Genomic DNA, 19354 nt, shown 5'->3' with positions numbered 1-19354 from the left:
AATTATCATTCACAGCATACCGACACTGAAATACTCATACTTTAGGCATTTAAAATTAAGATGAAGTTGTACTAAACATATCTGATCAGTTCAGGCGCTTAGATGTTTTTTGGGGGGTTGCGATTACTACAAAATCGTAAAAAGGGGAATTTTCTAGTCGCTGTATTTCAGGTTTTCAATGCTAAGCAACGTTTTACTTTGTGGCTTTGGAATTTCCAATTGTTAGATACTCCTCACGAACGAAATACATAACACTCAGTCCAAACGTGTTATAACTATGTATGCAAACTCACAATTTATGTATCTTATTTATGCTTACAGGAAACTTTGTGCTCAGAAATTGCTAAGGAACTTCGTTTTGTTATAAAATGTGGCGGAGAAAAAGTTCCAGCAAAAGTACCAGATTCTGTTTCTGGAGAAACTATTTTGAAAACAAGCCTAAGAGACGACGGATTCGACACGTTTCCTAATGGGGGATTGCCGCTCCGAAATATGCGTCGATCCCCTGGTAATTCAAGATCAGACCTGACCAACCACTACAGTCTCGGATACTTACCAGTCCACAGTAGTGATGGAGAAAGTGTCTAATGAACTATACAATCCAAATTCATTTACAATAAACCGACCCCTTTAAGCAAAAAAGCAAGTTAAAAGGGAGAAAAATAAATTTTCAAGAGCAATAATTCCACTGATTCATCTACGTGCTTCTGTGTAAAACCAAGCATCTATGGTACGATATAATCAAGCACTGAAAACTTGAATCTTGTTCCGTTTGTCTACTGGAGTAATTTAACTAGATTTTTAAATGTAAAGATTTCCATGAATCAAGTTTCACGCGGTGTTATCCTTTTTGATGCGATTATTTAGTGTAATCTAGTGCAACATTCCTGTTTTGGATGTTATTATAAACACTCTGTCTTGTCTTTGTTCGTCTATGCCTTTCCATTTAAGTTTAATCACTTCAATTATCAATGAATCGTTAATTTGTAGGTTTCTTGCAGAGAGTTTTAAAAATACACGTTTTACGTCTTCAGTGTCTTCATTATCAGAAAGAGGTCATTATTTTGTGTTCTTGCTATTTCAGATGTGTCCTTTTTGTGTTTATTGGTGTAAATTATGATAATGAATATATAATAGCGATAATTATTCTTTCAAAATTATATCCATGCCAACGATATATTCTGATATATGGACCCCTCTTACGAATTATAACCAATGCATGTGTAATTAACCAGGTGTATGTAGGCACCGGTATATTAATCATATGAAATCATCTATCTTGTATTTGACTTTATGAATAATTACATTTTCGTATCATATTTGAAGAACAATTTCACTTATTGCATACATATTGTACATTATTATTCTTTATACAGTTTTGCTTATTCGAATTTTCTCCGTCAGTTGTTTATTTAACGATGTTCAAATGTTTTACCTTCGTCTGAATTGAGTGATTAATTGTTTTCATATATTTAGCAGGCAGAAATAACATGCAAACAATGATTTTATTATTTACACAGTTCAGTATTAAAACTCAGAACTGAATTGAGGCACTTAAAGCAATTGTCTTCCCATTGTATGGTTCAGTGTTATTTTGTCTGATTGATATGTCGAATAAAATATACATTATTCAGTAAATACTTTGAAGAGTCACAGATATCAAGGGAATGATACGCATGCGTACAATATCCTATTAATATTTCAATTTGATTTGTTATTTTGTATACTCTGGTTTGAAAGTGTGACGTCATTGACGACGATATGATGAGTTCCTTATAATCCAAAATAAAATAATGATTCAATTGCGAATGAATAAATAATTTGGCTTTTACTATCTAAAAACTGTTTCATATTAAAGTAATGCTTATAATTTTCTGTACAAATTATACGAACAACCTTTTTAAGTCAGTCGTACATATTACTCTTCAAAGTATGTAAGCGTTAAGTACCACAAAATATCAGATTATTTCATATAACTTGTTTATAATTTAATGAAACATTTCTGAAATAATTTCTTTAAAAATTTTTTGAAGAAGTCTCTGATTGATTAATGTTTTACCTATTTTAGATATATTAATTGATGACAAGATAAACGACGTCACTTTTTATGAGTCTAACGACGTCATAATAGATAATTGCCTCGTGGTGATTATTTCCTTTTTTGATGGAATTTTGTATCAAGGTTAAACGTCATATATTTTGTCGGCTTACTCCAACAATTTTTTTTTCACAAATTATGTTTCTGTAACTGTCTCTGTATTTTGAATTATTGATTGTATTTATCTGTGATACTTGTATATAATGAAAATGTTTTAACTCTCATTCTTGTTTAATAATAAACTCTGGGTTTTATTGTACATATAGTAATACATTTTATTCCTATTTCAAGCAGTAATTCCTCTAAAAGCAGATAAAACCTACAAATTTACCACAAAACTTAAACATTTGCACCAAAAACTGATACTAGAAAAAGTTTTGCAATTCCAGTACTCTCTGTTAAAATCAGGCAGTGAGTGAAATGGTAAAAAAACATTCTTTCATAAAATCTTATTTGAAATGTTATTTGAAGTGCGGGTATTGCATTTATTTTTTTCAAGTGCCTGTAATTCGAGTTTTAAATTATATGAAATGCATTAAAATTTCATAATGTAAGGTACATTACACACTTTTCTCCAACTTTTTATTGTAATTTTGAACTCTCTTTTCTACATACTCTGGTACTTTTAAGAAAGAGTAATCAAAGAAACCAGGGTTATAGCGGTAATCAAAAGAATGTATTCCAGGGACAAAGACCGGACATGGAAAACAGACATGCACAACAAAGAACATAAAGTAACTAAAATCATACATACAAAATAACAAAAGCAAATGAGCAACTCCGAGTCCACTAAAAACAGGGAGCATCGACCAGGTGCACCGGTAGTTCATGAGTAGTTTAAGGGTAGCAAGACCTTGTGTCCTAAACTCTGTTCATAGTTGTACAGCTAAACTAATATACTTTGTTTATCAACTTTTGAAATAGATACAGAATACAAACACCTTGACAAATCGTACAAAAGACAACAAGTTGTACCTACCACGAAAGAGTACTCGCTGTTTCTGTAAGCTAGCTCAAATCCAAAAGCAAACTAATAAGTACACCTAGTCTACTCAGACAAAAGTATCAATAAAAATACGTCTTAACAGTATTTAGTGCAGACATTTCATGAAATGTCTAAGAAAAACAAGGTTTTCGTGCAAGATAAAAAAGCATTGGCAGGACGTAGGACGAAATGTAATAAAGTTAATTGATATTTCATTCATTAACAAAAGAATCTATTTTTAGAACCGGTAAAAATTCAGTGATTTAACAATGATACGGTGAAGATGTTAAACGGATAGGTTAATTAAAATTGTTGTTCCAGATTAAAAGGATTTTGTTTTAACATTTGAGTAGTATTTATTACTTTATTTTTCCCATTTTCCGATTAATTTACAACAAGTACAACCAAATTTCAGCATAAAATCTTTATATTTATTAAAGAACTACTAACATATTTATAGTAAAGAAAACCTTGACTTAAGAATTTACCGGTAGTACAGAGGTTACAATCATTAAGGTTAAAATTCAATACAAACACCAGCATATCGAGTTAGTTGAAAAATATATTCACCGTATGAAGGAGCCAAAGGAACGTCCCCATCAAGGAAGGGAAAATTAACATTTGGAAACGTTTAATCGTACCTCTTGTATAAATTTTAGTTTTGAGTTAACCTTGTGAAATAGAAACATCCAAATCCAGAAAAGGACAAATAAAACGGCGCTCATTTACTTTATTGGAAGTCAGTTCCTTCGGGTAATTTTCATCAGTGTATTTGGAAAAGTCCAGGTTATTCAGCGCAAAAATATCATCAACGCAGCGATAATTATTATAAAGTTTATCTGTAAAATCAGATTTGGAATGATATCTATGATAGCATTTGTTAAAGGAAAGTACTTAAGTTGTAGTACACTTACAGGACGCTAAGATGAAACGGGATTTGGATGGGTTCTCGTGTAATTTAGGTAACATTGTAGGGACTTGAAAATATTCAGCCAGGGCCTTTAGCTTATCTGTGTCAGTAATGCAATTGTTTACAATTTGATTCTCTGTTGAGTAAATGGCTTGGAAAGTTGAAGAATTAAAATTTCATTCTTAAGTCCATTTATAAAGTATCTACGCCACTAAAACCATAAACAACTGACAATGAGTTTCACGCCTTTTATCGGAACTGAGTCTCATACTACAATGACCATCCCTGATCTTCTTCAACATTTTTTTTAATTTGAATTAAGAAGGGAAACATTGTTTGAATTATGCTAAAATATATTCAGATGCACTGGTATGGTATCAATATCTATCTAAAAATATATCTATCAATGTTCATATTATTTTTACTCAAATATGATATGGTAGAACACGTTGATAATGGATATAAATCTATTTTATTGTGACTGTATCTATTGCAAGTTTATGAAAGTAAAGGATGTTTACGCAATGATAACCATATACGTATTTTAAGTACATGTAGTATCTATATAAAAAAAATAGACAGGAGGCGATTCATGAATGTCAATACCCACCAATTTCACTTTTATTTCTTGTTCAGGAACAGTTACTGATCACATAACCAGTTTTAGTTTTTCATTTAGTTGTTGCGCTTATGTAATTAAATTATATTTAGATTATACATGAAAGTGGCACGTTCTTTATATGGTTTTATTTGTTTGCTATTAGTGCGAGATGAATATATGTTTCTTTTTCCCAAATAGTGCACATCTATCAGTGGCCGTTCATGTCAAAATAGGGATATTTCTATCGGCTTACATATTTCTATCGGCTTAGTTTTAACAAGTACCGGCTTACTTTTCAAAAGTATCGGCTTACTTGTTAAAAGTATCGGCATACTTATCAAAAGTATCGGCATACTTTTCAAAAGTATCGGCTTACTTTTCAAAAGTAACGGCTTACATTTTGTTTTAGATATTAACCAATCCAATGTTCCGTTACATCTGAGCATTTTCTCACTTAACCACGCGATAGCTTGAACGTCAGGGATCTGCCTATAAACTATGTCTGTCCCATCAGGAGGTCATTAATGATGCTTAGTGAAGACTTTAAAATTAGTAGCGTTTCCTTTTATTAAATAAACAATCTCTCTATATATTGTACATAAAATCGCTTGCCCACTTTGGGCATGTGACAGTTAAAAATTCAGCTATAAATAATTAAAAAGATCAAATTAAAGAAGCAATAGCAAACAATAAACAATTAATTGTATAATTATGAATCAGTCAAGTAAGGCTGACATGTAATAATTGACTCATTTTATTAGTAGCAATAAGGGCTATAATAATTGGTGCCTACATGTATGATGTATTGCATTAATTCAATTAACCATAATGGTATAAAATGTTGTCTCCTTTATTTAATCTATTATCCTGTTTATATCCTTATCCAAAAGTCTTAACATAGTCACCGCAAATTTCTTCTTTCTCTGAAAACCAACACAAATGATCTATGTGAGGCTTTTGTTCAAATTCAAGTAGCAGAGATGACGACGATAGGAGTTTAAAGACCTGTATATACCCCAGTGACTCTGTATGGTCGACCCTTTATCCCGCTTTAATATTGTAATTTATAGTTTAAATATATTATATAATTTAGAAGATTGAAATTGATAACCTAACAAAATAAAGAAAGAAAAAAATATGTATACTAATGAAACTATAACGAACTAAGTGATAATACAAAATATACAAAAATCATAAAAAAGTTAAAGAAAAATAAATGTTTAACGTACGAGGAAAAGCATGACCAGGTGCAGTAAACCAAGTGAGAACTTTGGAAATAAAAAAAATACGCCAAAGGTTGATAGGGGGTCGTTTTGTGAAAGAAAAAATAAACTGTAGATGCGCGTTATTGATATGGAAAGAAAAATGGGTTCACACCTTTGATACGATCGATTTGATTGGCTACACATCTCTGTAAACTCTGTCAAAAGTATCGGCATACTTTTGAAAAGTATGCCGTTACTTTTTTCACTATGCATAAAGTTTTTGTATCGGCTTACTTTTGAAAAGTATGCCGATACTTTTGACAAGTAATCCAATACTTTTGAAAAGTAAGCCGGTACTTGTTGAAAGTAAGCCGATAGAAATATCCCTATTTTGACATGAACGGCCACTGATACACATCTAAATACAGTAATGATTATCGTTATGAGAAAGTATATGAAGACTGAAAAAGCATCGTATCTGTGGTGGGTTTTTCTACTACATGAATCACTTTACCATATGGTTTGTAAGTCTCGTTCTAGTTTCAGTTTTCCTTCCGGAATTTTAGATGTAGAACGTATTGAAATCCGAAGGCCGGTCTGCATTTTATTGTTCACTTCCGGGAAATGAAAACGCTGTATCACTATGCAAAATCTTCTATTTCTATGTTTTTTCTAACATTTTTATTCAGTAGAACTAGATATTTGTCATTTTTTGTCAGTATTTTTTCACAAAAATATATTTTGCTTTCAACATTGAACTCAATGCAATATTAATGACGAATCTCTATGCATTTGAATGGGAGATAAGGACCCATTCTCATGAAATCACGGAGTCACGTGACGAGACTTACATACCCTATTGACAGTGTCTAATTTTTATATGGACTGGTACTTAAGTGAACAGAAAATTACATATGGTTTTTCATAAAACCCTTTTTTATAAGAGATAAAAATTATATGAAATGAACAGCAGAATTTAAATTTAAGAGAAATAACTCTGTTAATGACAATAAAATACGATGGGAACTATTGGATTGTCAATGTAAATGTGAAAAACTCCTAAGAGCAGACAGATTTGAATGAATAATTATACATTTCATCATATAGACCTATGTAGCAACTTCATAAACAAATACAAATGTGTAGTCTTTCTGTGTGTATCCCATTTTACAGAATGTTTATATTTCATACAAAGAATGCTGCTTAATTGTCCCATTGTTCACACTTCGGTATTTTTTGCCAATATTCTTACTTTCAGTATCACCGATGGACCAATGCCATAGACAGAAATTGCCCGGTTTTTTTTCAGAGCATGCTAGTTCTTGTGTGAGTTTCAATTAGGTTCGTGCAGCTCAATTGTATCGTTGTGTTTGGTTTCGTTTGTGCTTTGTCTAGAAACTTTTGTCGTTTGGTATTCTGGGGTTCGTTTTATTCACGGGTTGCCCCTTATCCCATTATTCCTACATTTAACACTCAATAGGTAAGACACAATTAATGATAAACCAAGAAATTGACTCGCAAACTGGTCGTTGCGAATGTGTGTTTTTCAATTTTGTTTCATTATTTATCTAAAATTATATCTAAAATATAAATACTTTTAAAATACTTTCTTTGGCAACAACAAAGCAAATGTTGTAACAATAAAAAAAAATATAGGATTGCTTGGTAATTTGCATTGTACTGTTTTTATAGCAGATTCACTATTGGACTTTGAGACAATAATTAAATTACACCTTACAGGGGTTGTACATGTGTACATACCCGGAACACACACACACACATATATATACAACGTCTCAGAATGTGACGATTCTATTTGCTACACTGCTCCATCGGATCAAATTGATACAGGGAAGATATATAAACGTATAGAAAGGTCTGAAAAATTCCCAACGATGTTAGAACTGTCAAATTTGCGATGCAAATTTTTGGTCGTTCCCTCCGCGGGACTCGAACTCATACTGCTGTGACATCTAGGACAACACCGCCTGCACAAAATCCAGCGCCCTAGACCACTCGGCCTGCTAGGCTATATAAAAATATAGCTTTCGCTGGCCGGGTCATTCCTCCTCGTAGGATTAATCTAGGGCTGTAACTTAGTTCACGATGTATGGTGGTACGGGATAGTTCATTTAGATGTTAACATATATATATATATATATATATATATATATATATTTATGTGTGTGTGTGTGTGTGTGTGTGTGTGTGTGTGTGTTTAACATAAAATGTAATTCGTGCACAACTAAAATCCTCTGTAACGACTGGATATATAAAAAATAAAATACTACACAATTACTTTAAAATATTTTAATAATTTCAGTATGATAGATGCAACGGACGTATGATCATCAAACTATAATGTACATCATAAAGAAACTCAAAAATATGATGTATGCACACGATGTCGTCAAAATTACTACGATGAAAATATATGGAAATTTTGAAACACTGAATGTAGTAAAACATGGCTTTTATGATATTAATTAATACTAGTTTTACGCCTGATTAATACTGAATTGATGTTAGTGAAGACTTGCTTTTCTTCCTATGAGGAATTTAAAAAGCGTAACGATTCTTCCTGTCGGAAATTCACGTTGGCATTTTTTTTAAACAAGACTAAAACACGGGTCATTTTTTTTTGCTGTCAAAACTTGGTAGTAGCATGTTAAACTATTTATGAATATATTTCAATATTGTGTTTGTTTAAAATGATGCACTGTTCTTCAAATACATCACGGTCTTCTCATAACATTAATCATATTGTCAATTATCTGTTAAACTATTTGCAAATTTTTGTTTAATTGACACCTTTAATATATTGCACATTCGACTTTCAAGGACGGACGGCAATCATTTGGCTAAACAGGTGATTTTATTTATCAATATACATATTATTTATATAATAGGATGAAAAAAAAAACACACTTTTGTTAATTAGTCAGCGATATTGTTTGCATCACGTTACCTCTGAATAAGGTTGTTTCCCCTAGTGAAAGTTTCCCATTTGGTCCACATAAATTGCTAAAAATCATTCCAAATAAGATAAATTATTTCCCAACTGGTGGTCATATTGCAGGACATGGTATTTCTATTCATAATTACACCAATAAATTATTTCTAAATTGTATGTTACTTGTTATCCTCTCCAAAATTAATGATTTAACTACAAATTTAAGGTATTTCCAAATTTAAAAATTTAAAAAAGGATGAAGCGCATTTTCTCAATTCAAAGTGGATGGGGCAGTTTTGAAAAGGCGAACAATATCACTGTTTAGCGGCTACATAATATTTAGAAGAATATGAAATCCTTTCATCGGTTCATATTTCAAAGTTAATGATTTAAGAGTAATCAAGGGGACCAAGGTTATAGCGGTAATCAAATCCAGGGACAAAGACCAGACATGGAAAACAGACATACACACCAAAGAACATAAAATAACTAAAATCATACATACAAAGTAACAAAAGTAAATGAGCAACTCGGACTCCATTAAAAACTGGGAGCATGGACCAGGTGCACCGGTAGGGTGCAAAAATGATGAATTAAATGACTATTTACAAATTGTTTAAATGGCACATATTAAACTTGCATGTCGTACATATTTTTCTAATTACGAAAATCGGTTTGGAAAATTTATCAGAGCAAACGGGAATTTTAGACGATTCGATTGTTTGTTGGGGTTTAACGTCCGAGCAAACACACAGAAATGTTTACTTCAGAAAAAAAGTTTTGTCGTTATAATAATTAAAATAACCCTTTTACTGAGAAAATATGAGAGACTACTTCAAACAAGAATATACAGCTGGTACTACTTTTCTAAATAAAACTTTGCGTGCAACTCACGTGGAGCTAATTCAATTTACATAATGTTTATTTGAATTTACTTGCCACAATTTTCACGTGAAAATTGCACTTGAAATTTACATAAATATTCTATTGAAATGTACCTTTCGCAAAATATGTAACCGAAAAAATATTTGGGAATAAAATTTCAATTCCTTTGTCACATTACATATTCATGTTGTATACTAAAGTGAAAATTACCCCTGAAAATCGTGTGAGCATTGTGTGAAATCTTCTGCAGCAAATCAAAGCATAGTTTCCTGCAGTCTTAGATAATGCATACATGTACAATTGAGACATGTGGATAAAAACTATAAATATCGTAAGGCACTTTACATGTAAAACAATAATTCATATCATGATATACCTCTGTATAAAATACTTTGTATGCATGTCACAAAACAGCACAAGAGATCAAATACTTTACAAATATGATTTGATTGAAATTTGGTATCATGATCACTTACCCTCCCCTATTATCAATACCGGAAAGGAAAGGGAGCGGATAGGTGATATCTTTTGCTAATCGTTTGTCGTTTCATGGCTCTATCTCTCAAATGGAAGCACAATTCTCGATCATGATAAAGATTAATGGTTGAGCTGTTTAAAAGGACCGTATCAACCAATTCCATAATGGGTAAAAATGGAAGCGCAATTAAGATCCCCATTGAGGCGACAGAAAGTTTATTTGTTCTTTCTCAACCATTTAAATGATTTGATGTGATAACACAAATGATGAATGCCCCGAATGGCTCACGTTCAGTTGTTCATTCATACTTCCATTGATTTTTAAAATTCTTTCTTAGTTTATCAAAGGGAAGCACTTCAGTGTCTGTAATGAAGGTGTAATTATATTCCATCAACTACATACCAATCACACTATTTGATTGCTTGTAAGGCTCTTCCACAACTCCCGGAAATGCATATGCAGTTGTTCGTAGATAATAACAGCCTTAATAGGGTCATATATCAAACCATAAAGGAGTTATTAGAGTCTTAAAAAGCGTTCACTATAATAAAATGTTCACAAATACAAGTATCATCTTGATTTGAAGATACAGTATCAATTGTATGTACATAATCTGGCATCTCATATTTTTGCTTGTGTTTTGATTTTCATTAACTTTTCTAAAACTTTGATTGCATTGAGTTTAAGTATTCCTAACTCTTGTAACTTCATGGTCAAGCATAGTATTCTTTGCCACCGCCATAATTATTTGGAATCATGGGAGAAGTTTGGATTATACCATTGTCAGTGATATCCAGACTACTTTTCCGTTTAGAAGGCCGGGATGATCCGAAACATGTAATGGCAAATCGGAATTCCTCTGACATCTCGGAACATAAGGTTTGCTATAATTGAGAAAAAATAAAGTGCGAAATGGTTAAATTGGTAAAAAATTGTTTATCTCTGTAAAAATCGAAGAGTTTGTAAAACATTTTATGAACTAAGCAATCACCTTGACAGTGTAATGTGACATGTATTTATATCTTCGGAATCAAGGAAGACAAGAATTTCCATATCATTTTGGTAAAATGTCAAAGATATGGTTTATGCATTGCCAATCATCAATTCATGGGCAGATAACTCTATCCAAACTCTCAATTTGCTCTCACTCTAATGATTTTTTTTTTTCAATATTTCCATTGATACAGTGGTCATATATTGGTCTGCGAAAGTATATATACAGATCCCGATGTTGGTGCCGACCACGGATGGGAGTGCCAACCCACTGTTTCCCCAAAAAATGAGGAAAATGTTTTTTCCAAGAAATTCTTGATTTTTACATAAATTCTATTGACAAACACTCCCCTAAAAAATACATGTATCCAGGATTCCACCCTGGGAGGGCTGAAATGCAAGTTTATTGTCTAAATGAATCGTTGCAAACTAACGAGATTAATAGGTAGAAATTACCATGTAATACAAATTAAATAAACATATATCTAAAAAGATTTGCAAAACAGTACCAATTAAAATATGTTTCAAAATAATTGACAAATACTTCGATAACATAAAGTGTCGAAATATTTGTCAATTATCTTGAAACATCTTTTACCGGTAATCGGTATTGTTTTGCAAATCTCCTTAGACTTGTTTATTTATATACATGTATATATGCATTAATTTAGAAATACACCACTGTGTAAAAGATAATCATGAAATACATGTAGCTGGCCATTCCTGTACATGTATCTGTATGTTTTGGTCTTAAGAACTTAAAATCTCATTAAAGGCCTATTATCTCTCTACAAATACTGGGGTCCTGTAATGTAGTGTTGCAACTTGCAAAAATAAACCTGTCTACATGACCCAGAAGTTGTAAAAAACTGAGCTACACTAATGGAATGCATTTTGTTTTGACTGACTGCTTGTAAAACATGTGAAATGATTCGTGTAAAAACTACCAATAGTGTAATTTGCCAAGCATACGAAAGAAAACCAAACCAGAGGTGATTATAAAGAGTGGGACAACAATGTGATGTGAACGATGTCATGAATGTTGAAAATGCAAACATCAACCCACTTACATACCAGGTTGTTACAAGTCTTCATAATATTTAAAATAAAACTTTTATGTATAAAAACACAGAGTTGAACAAAAAATTAATTATTTGTGTAGTCAGAAAAAATTCGTTTTCTTGCACATTTTTTAAAAAGAATTTTCTGTATTAAATATTTAATTAGGCTAAAAATAAGAAGACATATTCATACATGTACATGATTTTGCTTCATTCAAGTATTAGTTCATAAACGTATTTTGAAGTTACTTCTTCATGTTTTTGTATTTTTATTTCTTTTGTTAGTTTCTTCCTTGTAAGCAATAAACTTAGCTGAAGCAAAACAATTTGTGTCCTGGTTTATATTAACCCCATTTGTTTTCAAATTGTAAAAATCAAACAGTTGAGTCCTTGTAGAAAATGTATCAAACATAATATACACACCTTGTCTTCCTTGGCATTTTTGCTTGCTTTATAAACAAATTCGCAAATGGACAACAGAAAACCACCTATGACACCACCTGCCAATACAACGAAAACTCCACCGACATGTTTGATTGACAACGAGGCTGTCACGCTCTTTTTCGCGGTTGTACATTGTGTTCCATTCTTCCTTTGTTGATTCCACCACTTGTCCTTTAATTTTGCGATAATTTGTTTTTCTGCCATGTCTAAAATCTCATTGGAAAGTGCATCACGGTATGGCGAATCTAGAAAATATTTTTTTTTGTTTTAGAATATCAGTGGTTGGGGTAAGAGAAAAAATGGTGGCATTACTAGATGTATTTATTATGATACATGAAAGAACAAATATAATTTAATAATTATCTTATGACAAGGACTAATTATTTGATATCATTTTCAAGCAGTGAGACATTTCGTTATATTATCAAAAAAAACAAAAAACAAAAACAAAAACAAAAACAAAGTATCAGGAACCATTTGTTATTACGGAAAGGTATTGAGTTTCGCTGTATTCAATGGGAACAAAATATAAACATTCATACATTTAAAATCCGATATCAATCAGTCCTCGTAAATTTCATCGCCAGACGTAATGCACTGAAATTTATATCGACAAAAGTATATAATGATTTATGCTTACAATTCATAAGACTTACCATCTTGTAATCCAATGCCGTATCCTTTAGAGTCCAATAGTCCACCAACCTGCATCAAGTTGCACTCTCTTGCAGTTGTGTATTCGACGTACGTAGATTCAGCGAAAAAAGCATAGTTGTCATTCATTACCTTCAGTTTACCCTTCTCACTGCTGTCAACAAATACGCTTTGGTCATTAGACATTGTTGTCCACATCTTTTTGTATACGGCGAACTCGGAATTCTGTGAGGAAAAATGCAGCATACAATGTATTCGTGTTAACCGTGAATTAGTTGTTTATTATATATTATTATACCTTACATAATAAAGGATTAATTTTATTGGATGAAACATAACCACGACTAAAACCCTCAGGGAAATAACCTTACTTCGGGTTGACACTACTGGATATTCACCTCCTCAGAGGGCCGTAACTGTATAATATTTTTGATATTGCATTCTCATAGTTAGCAGATATAATTTGCTCATACCTTTTTTATTTTGACGAAAAACTTCATTACTGATTTTCAAAAACGAAAATTTAGAAACCAATGTATACAAACTACAAATGGAAAATTATTTGATCGAAATGTGAACCGTCGCAAACTGAGTAAAGGGGTATTTTCGAATATTTTTGATAAAAAATCCGAATTCATCCCCTGGCATACATTCTTTCTATTCCCAACACAGAATGGGGTTAATATGAATTGTTATATATTATTTGACATTCATATCAAGAACTTATCAAAAGAACCTTTCTAGAATCATCAATGGGAAAATTATGCTCTGAGGTATCCAATCAAAACGCCAGAAAATACAGTAACTATATCAAAATTGTACTTATTATATTACCTCAAAGAATTTCATTGTGCTGCCAGTACCCTGAGTACCATATTTGATAACATTCTGTTTAGCGAGATCTTCGGCACTTTCTATTGGAGAAACCATTCTTTCTACAGTAAGGAAAGCAGCCAGATTGGCTGTATATGAAGATATTATAATCAACGTAAAGAACCACCAACAACAGGCAACCAGTCTTGTTGAAATAGCACGAGGGGCAACCTCAGAACCTTGAATGGAAAAAAAATTATTGAAATCATAGCAAATACTAATTGTTCAATTTTCCGAAATTATTTTCCATTTGTGTTACAGTGTTAGGCTACCTTAATAAACAAAGCGCAGTACTGAGGACCGGGCAGATTGGCCTCCTGTTTTTAAATTTCGATTTGACAACCCACGCACTTCATATACAATCACATAATTCATAAATCTAAAATCTGCATGACAATAAAATGCGATAAGTAAGGGTCCCCTTAAATGAAGAAAAATATTCTACGAAAAAAAAATATCTAAATCCCTTATTAATTTATTGCACGGCTTGTAAGTAGGTGAACGGACGACCAGGGCGACGGAAGACCTACACAGATTCATATATATAAATATTAATAATACGCTTGGGTGTTCAACGTATTTGAAATTTTCGGGAAAGTATTTTCTGAAATATATAAACCTAATATTTGGTTGCTTTGATGGAGTGATAATCTACATGTTTATCGTATCATATCTCGAATCCAACTGTTTCTCTTCAGACCTTTAGAAACTGTATCAACTAGTATTACATCACAAACCTTGTTGCATGAGAGCTCCGATCGAAAACCAAAGACTGTTCAGAATTGAAAATTGATTTTCTACAACATCTGTTTCAGGATTACATGGGTGTGGGTTACACCATTCGTAAGGTGTAAATCTAGCTATCACAAACAGCATAAAACTGACACACATGAACGCCGATAATAAATAGATCCAAACTTCCGTTGAAAGTGGGTCCAAAAATGAGAACAGCTTTGGTGCCACAGGTTTTGGTTTCTTATATAAAATGGTGATCCCCAAATTGATGAATGGTTTTGTAAAATCGATATACTTTTCTCTGTCGTATGTGATGGTCATGCCCGCCACTGCCATGTCAGCTTTCTGTATAAAAAAGCACAGTAATATTGAAGAATTTCCAGGCAGTATACTGCTTATAAACATACATGTACACGTCCATGTATTCTCTTGTTGGATTCAAAATTTTTAATTTAAATTTTTCTGGGTAATTTCATTAAAATTATGCAACGGAAATCCAACCCTCACGTAAACTTCAAGCAGCTATATTGTGATTTTTCATTTAAGGTATTGAAAGTTGTCCTTCTTTGTGCGTTGTACTCAAAATCGAATTATTAATGGACAGGCTCTTAAAAGGGACAGCTGCACAAGTTGATGATGTCGTTAGTGCGGGACTCTTTAGACTAGTCAAGGACGTTAAAAGCCTCATTAGTAGTAATTTGAAGATAATGTTATTCCTCATTTCAATAATTTCATTGGTATACATGTATTTTATTGAAATACGTATGGTCTCCTTTGAAAAGAGGTAGAAATTGCTTGTTAAAATGATTAACAATGTCTTAAATGCATAACAGCCGCTTCTTGATCGTTGGGGATAATATAATATAAAGTTAAAAGCAACAACAGCTGACAAATAAATGCTTCATATACGTACACTTTTGAGACCAAACATCATTTCAAAATGTAAATAAATGCTTACGTCATCAACAAGGTCTTTAACCATCCCAGAACACTCTGTATTTCCGGTTCTCTCGTTTTTCTTACATCCACCGTATCCGTCCGCTTCATGAATTGTGAAGTTAAAATCTAACCGTCTTGCCAATTCTTCAAGTATATCAATAGTAAATCCTTCATACTTCAACTCTCCTTCTTTTACTATGTCTGTCTTCAGCATAACATAAGGCTCGTCCTGCAATTAAGAATGTGAAATTTCAGATTGAAAAAAAAGTTTTTTCATGTTGTCAATATAAAATCAACTGCATCGTAAGATCAAGAGGGAAACCGCGGCCTGGAATCCCATTTTTTTTTTCGAATTATTAGTTATTTTTAGCAATATTGTGGCAAAAAAATAACCTATAACAGCCTCGTACATGTAAATATTTTGTATAAATTTCTGAATCCTCCCTGTAGTGTACATTGTAAATGCAAGTGTGGAAACCAGTTTGATAAGTACGAAACATGGTCTTCTCTTATTAAAGCTTTACATTTTGCTACTGCCTTTAACGGCACAAATAACAAAAATACAAAAATAGATCCTTTCATATTAATTGTGGGATAGTCAACGAGCATGCAAAGAGCATGTTCAATATACACTTCCGCGAGGAAGATTTGTCTGCTCTACCCAGGCCCTACATCGCGGGCATATCAGTCACACATGCTCAATCGATTTTACATGAAAGTCTTTTGCACAAACAATTTAACAAAAAATGTATTAAAAGTCGACTTTCATGTACTTTTTTCCATCTCCCAATGCAATGCATAATATCAAATTAGTTAATACTGAGATCTGTATCACCTAGGCTACTCATCTTTTTTTAAAAGGCAAAGAAAAATAACTTTGAAGGAGGAAAAAGTAATCGCCTTTTACAATGTCGTATAATACTGCTCCGACAGGTGTTACATTTGCTTGATTGGACAAGATGCCCGTCGATAACAAATTTAAAACTTCCTGTCGATTTGAATTTACAAAATTTAAGCCCCAAATACTGGTTATTTTTGCCGACAGATCAAAATAAAAAATCGTAAATTGCAACTTTGGTGAAGCCTAGCGCGTTCCCTGAATGGTATTCGTTCTGGCATAACTTAGAAGCATTTATAGATTATTCAAACACCAATACTGAATACTAAAGCTTCCTAGTTACCATTTTTGTTGTTACTCTGAACATTCGTCCCGAAATTTTACGTTCTATTTCCTTCTTTCTCTCCTCTTCTGACTTGGTAATGTTGATTTTCTGTTTTGGATTCCATGTACCAATCTATCACAAAAGTAAATTGAATTCTTTAAAAATACAGATGTTTATACCCGTTTTTTTTTTTTAAATAGCAACAAAAGACACTAGCATGCAATAAAGAAATGAAAGGGACGGGAAGTTAATAAGGCGTAGTGGTCATCCAGGTACAACATATAACAAATGGGGTTCCATAGGGTGTCATTTTCATTTGATACCGTTTGTAACCTTTGAAATTTTTTCTTTAACTCAAACAAATTTATGTGTGGATTTTACATTTTGCTGTGTATTGTCTTAATTTTGATTTTTTGTTTGTTTGTTTGTTTTTTTTATTTTGGGGAGGGGTGGGGGTGGGTGGAGAGGCGAAATGATAATGAATAATATTATAACAATAAGCTGGAAGACTTTGCCATCACAAACTAACGTGTGATACAATGATATACATTCCTTACTGCTCTCAATATTGAATTCATGTAACATAAAGATCGCCAAACTTTGCATGGCTAAACTGTACAAATATAATTGTGATGCACGTTGGAAAAATGGCAACGAGACAACAGCCTAATCAGTTATATAGAGAGAGTATGCACGCATTTACCTTCTCCAATCCCGTCTTTCCAAGCTCTACAATATCAAGGTTAAAAGACTTCCTCTCGCCGTTATCGAACTGAACTCTTCCCGTCAAACCTTCGAAGTCCATCTATTCACAAAAGATTACATGATAATATTATCTTATCTTTTAATTAAAAAGTGGTGACAGCTTTAGTAAAACACTCGTGTTGAGTGCAAATCGATTCTCTAGTTAATTTAACCACATGCAAAAATGAATAAGAAAGAGGCAGTTATTTTATCATGTGCACTATATTGTTGAAAACAAGAAATTGGGGCAAATTTATGTCAAGCAAAATCGTTGTTTAAACGCAGTAATTTTATTTCTTTTCTTGATCTATCAAAAACAATTAAAAAAAAGCATTTTATAGGAACAACTAACATTTACAGAGATGTTCTATCAGTATTCGTATTTTATGCTTAATGTAGAAAATGTTTTGGTAGATTAATAAACATCAACCCATAGTATCTATAAGATACATGTAAATTCGGATGAATTGTGCACCATGCAAAATTTCGTCACCTTCTCGCAAATTGGTCTCTAAAGATTTAATGCTATACATACAGCAATAGCTCCACGCAGCGGCAGTCGTTCGTTTCCTCTATTATATATGTAATACTAACCGCTGCAGACAAGACTTTCGAAGTTCTCTGACATTATTCAAGTCAAACCCAGTTTGACGATCGGATAACGTCGTGTAAAATCGTTCACAATTCCTCGACTTTACAAGATTCTTGCCTTTTATGAGAGGGCTGGCTACAGCGTCTAAAGTAAATTTTGAATGTCTGACGCTGTTCGTAGCTTGATAAAGTAACAAAGGTAAATTGCTCAGGCAAACCTACCGTCTTCATGTAATTGAGGACGCTGATACCGTCAGCCCATGATTTTGACTTGGAACAAGATAATTCCTTGTCTGTTGTGACCACTTTAGCTTTGCCAACTTCATGTAGGGCCAGAGCAGCCAGAAAAACACCATCATACATTAAAGCTACGTCTGTCTGAAAATAAGTAAAATTGACACAAATTACATACATGTACACATTGTACATAAAGAATTTCGAAAGACCTATATATGCATTGTTGGAAACAAAGCTGTCATATCTTGTATGTATATACACATGTAGCCATGAAGAATCATGTGAGCATAATCAAAATGCCGCCTAATTAAGGAATGACTTATAATTGTTTCTGTCTATGAAGGAATAACCCCAATCACGTGGTGCAAACTAAATGACTTGCTTCGAATTCGCATTGATGTTATTTCAAAAAGCAGAAACAATTACAAGTATAACAGTCATTACATATAACCTAATTTCAGTATCAAAATTTAACGATTAAATAATAAAAAAAAAGTTGATGACATCACAGTCGCATTACAAAATTTGGTCGAAGATATAATGGACAAAAATATTTATCCAATCAGAAAACTTGTTCCTCTTAAAATTAAATTATTTGGAAACAGACAACCATGGTATTGATCCAATCCAAATAAGCAATCTTTTTTTTTTCGGTAAGTATATTTATGTATGTTGGTTAAAAATTGAAATGAACACTTTACCAAATACCATACTTTAGCATCGTGTAAATCACTTTGTGGATATAAAGAAAATTGAAATATTACATTTTGCTTATTTCAGACGAGCCAATATTAATATGTAAACT

The 19354-nt window shown here is 32.4% G+C and overlaps 2 protein-coding genes across 5 annotated transcripts in view; one reads left to right on the top strand and one right to left on the bottom strand.

Annotated features, from left to right (window-relative positions):
• The window catches only part of LOC148613732 (glutamate receptor ionotropic, kainate 2-like), a 44108-nt gene extending 41751 nt beyond the window's left edge, over window positions 1–2357 (top strand). For both annotated transcript variants that reach the window (XM_088587306.1, XM_088587305.1), the window contains one exon: window positions 322–2357. In XM_088587306.1, coding sequence (XP_088443432.1) covers window positions 322–588 — 267 coding nt within the window. In that variant the 3' untranslated portion in view covers window positions 589–2357. The remainder of the gene's footprint in view (window positions 1–321) is intronic.
• Window positions 2358–8094: 5737 nt separating this feature from the next.
• LOC148613731 (glutamate receptor ionotropic, kainate 2-like) overlaps window positions 8095–19354 on the bottom strand; it is a 76338-nt gene continuing 65078 nt past the window's right edge. For all 3 annotated transcript variants that reach the window (XM_088587302.1, XM_088587304.1, XM_088587303.1), the window contains 9 exons: window positions 18535–18690; window positions 17681–17782; window positions 16996–17109; window positions 15834–16043; window positions 14878–15220; window positions 14102–14319; window positions 13270–13492; window positions 12593–12858; window positions 8095–10999 (listed from right to left, as the gene is read on the bottom strand). In XM_088587302.1, the coding sequence (XP_088443428.1) occupies window positions 10829–10999; window positions 12593–12858; window positions 13270–13492; window positions 14102–14319; window positions 14878–15220; window positions 15834–16043; window positions 16996–17109; window positions 17681–17782; window positions 18535–18690 (1803 nt within the window). In that variant the 3' untranslated portion in view covers window positions 8095–10828. The remainder of the gene's footprint in view (window positions 11000–12592; window positions 12859–13269; window positions 13493–14101; window positions 14320–14877; window positions 15221–15833; window positions 16044–16995; window positions 17110–17680; window positions 17783–18534; window positions 18691–19354) is intronic.

This window comes from Perna viridis, chromosome 6, assembly GCF_037379345.1.
Source record: "Perna viridis isolate PV_CMFRI_1.1 ecotype Kerala chromosome 6, ASM3737934v1, whole genome shotgun sequence".
NCBI classification, from domain to species: domain Eukaryota; kingdom Metazoa; phylum Mollusca; class Bivalvia; order Mytilida; family Mytilidae; genus Perna; species Perna viridis.
The sequence above is the reverse complement of the archived record's forward strand: the minus strand, read 5'-3'. Positions and strand labels throughout refer to the sequence as shown.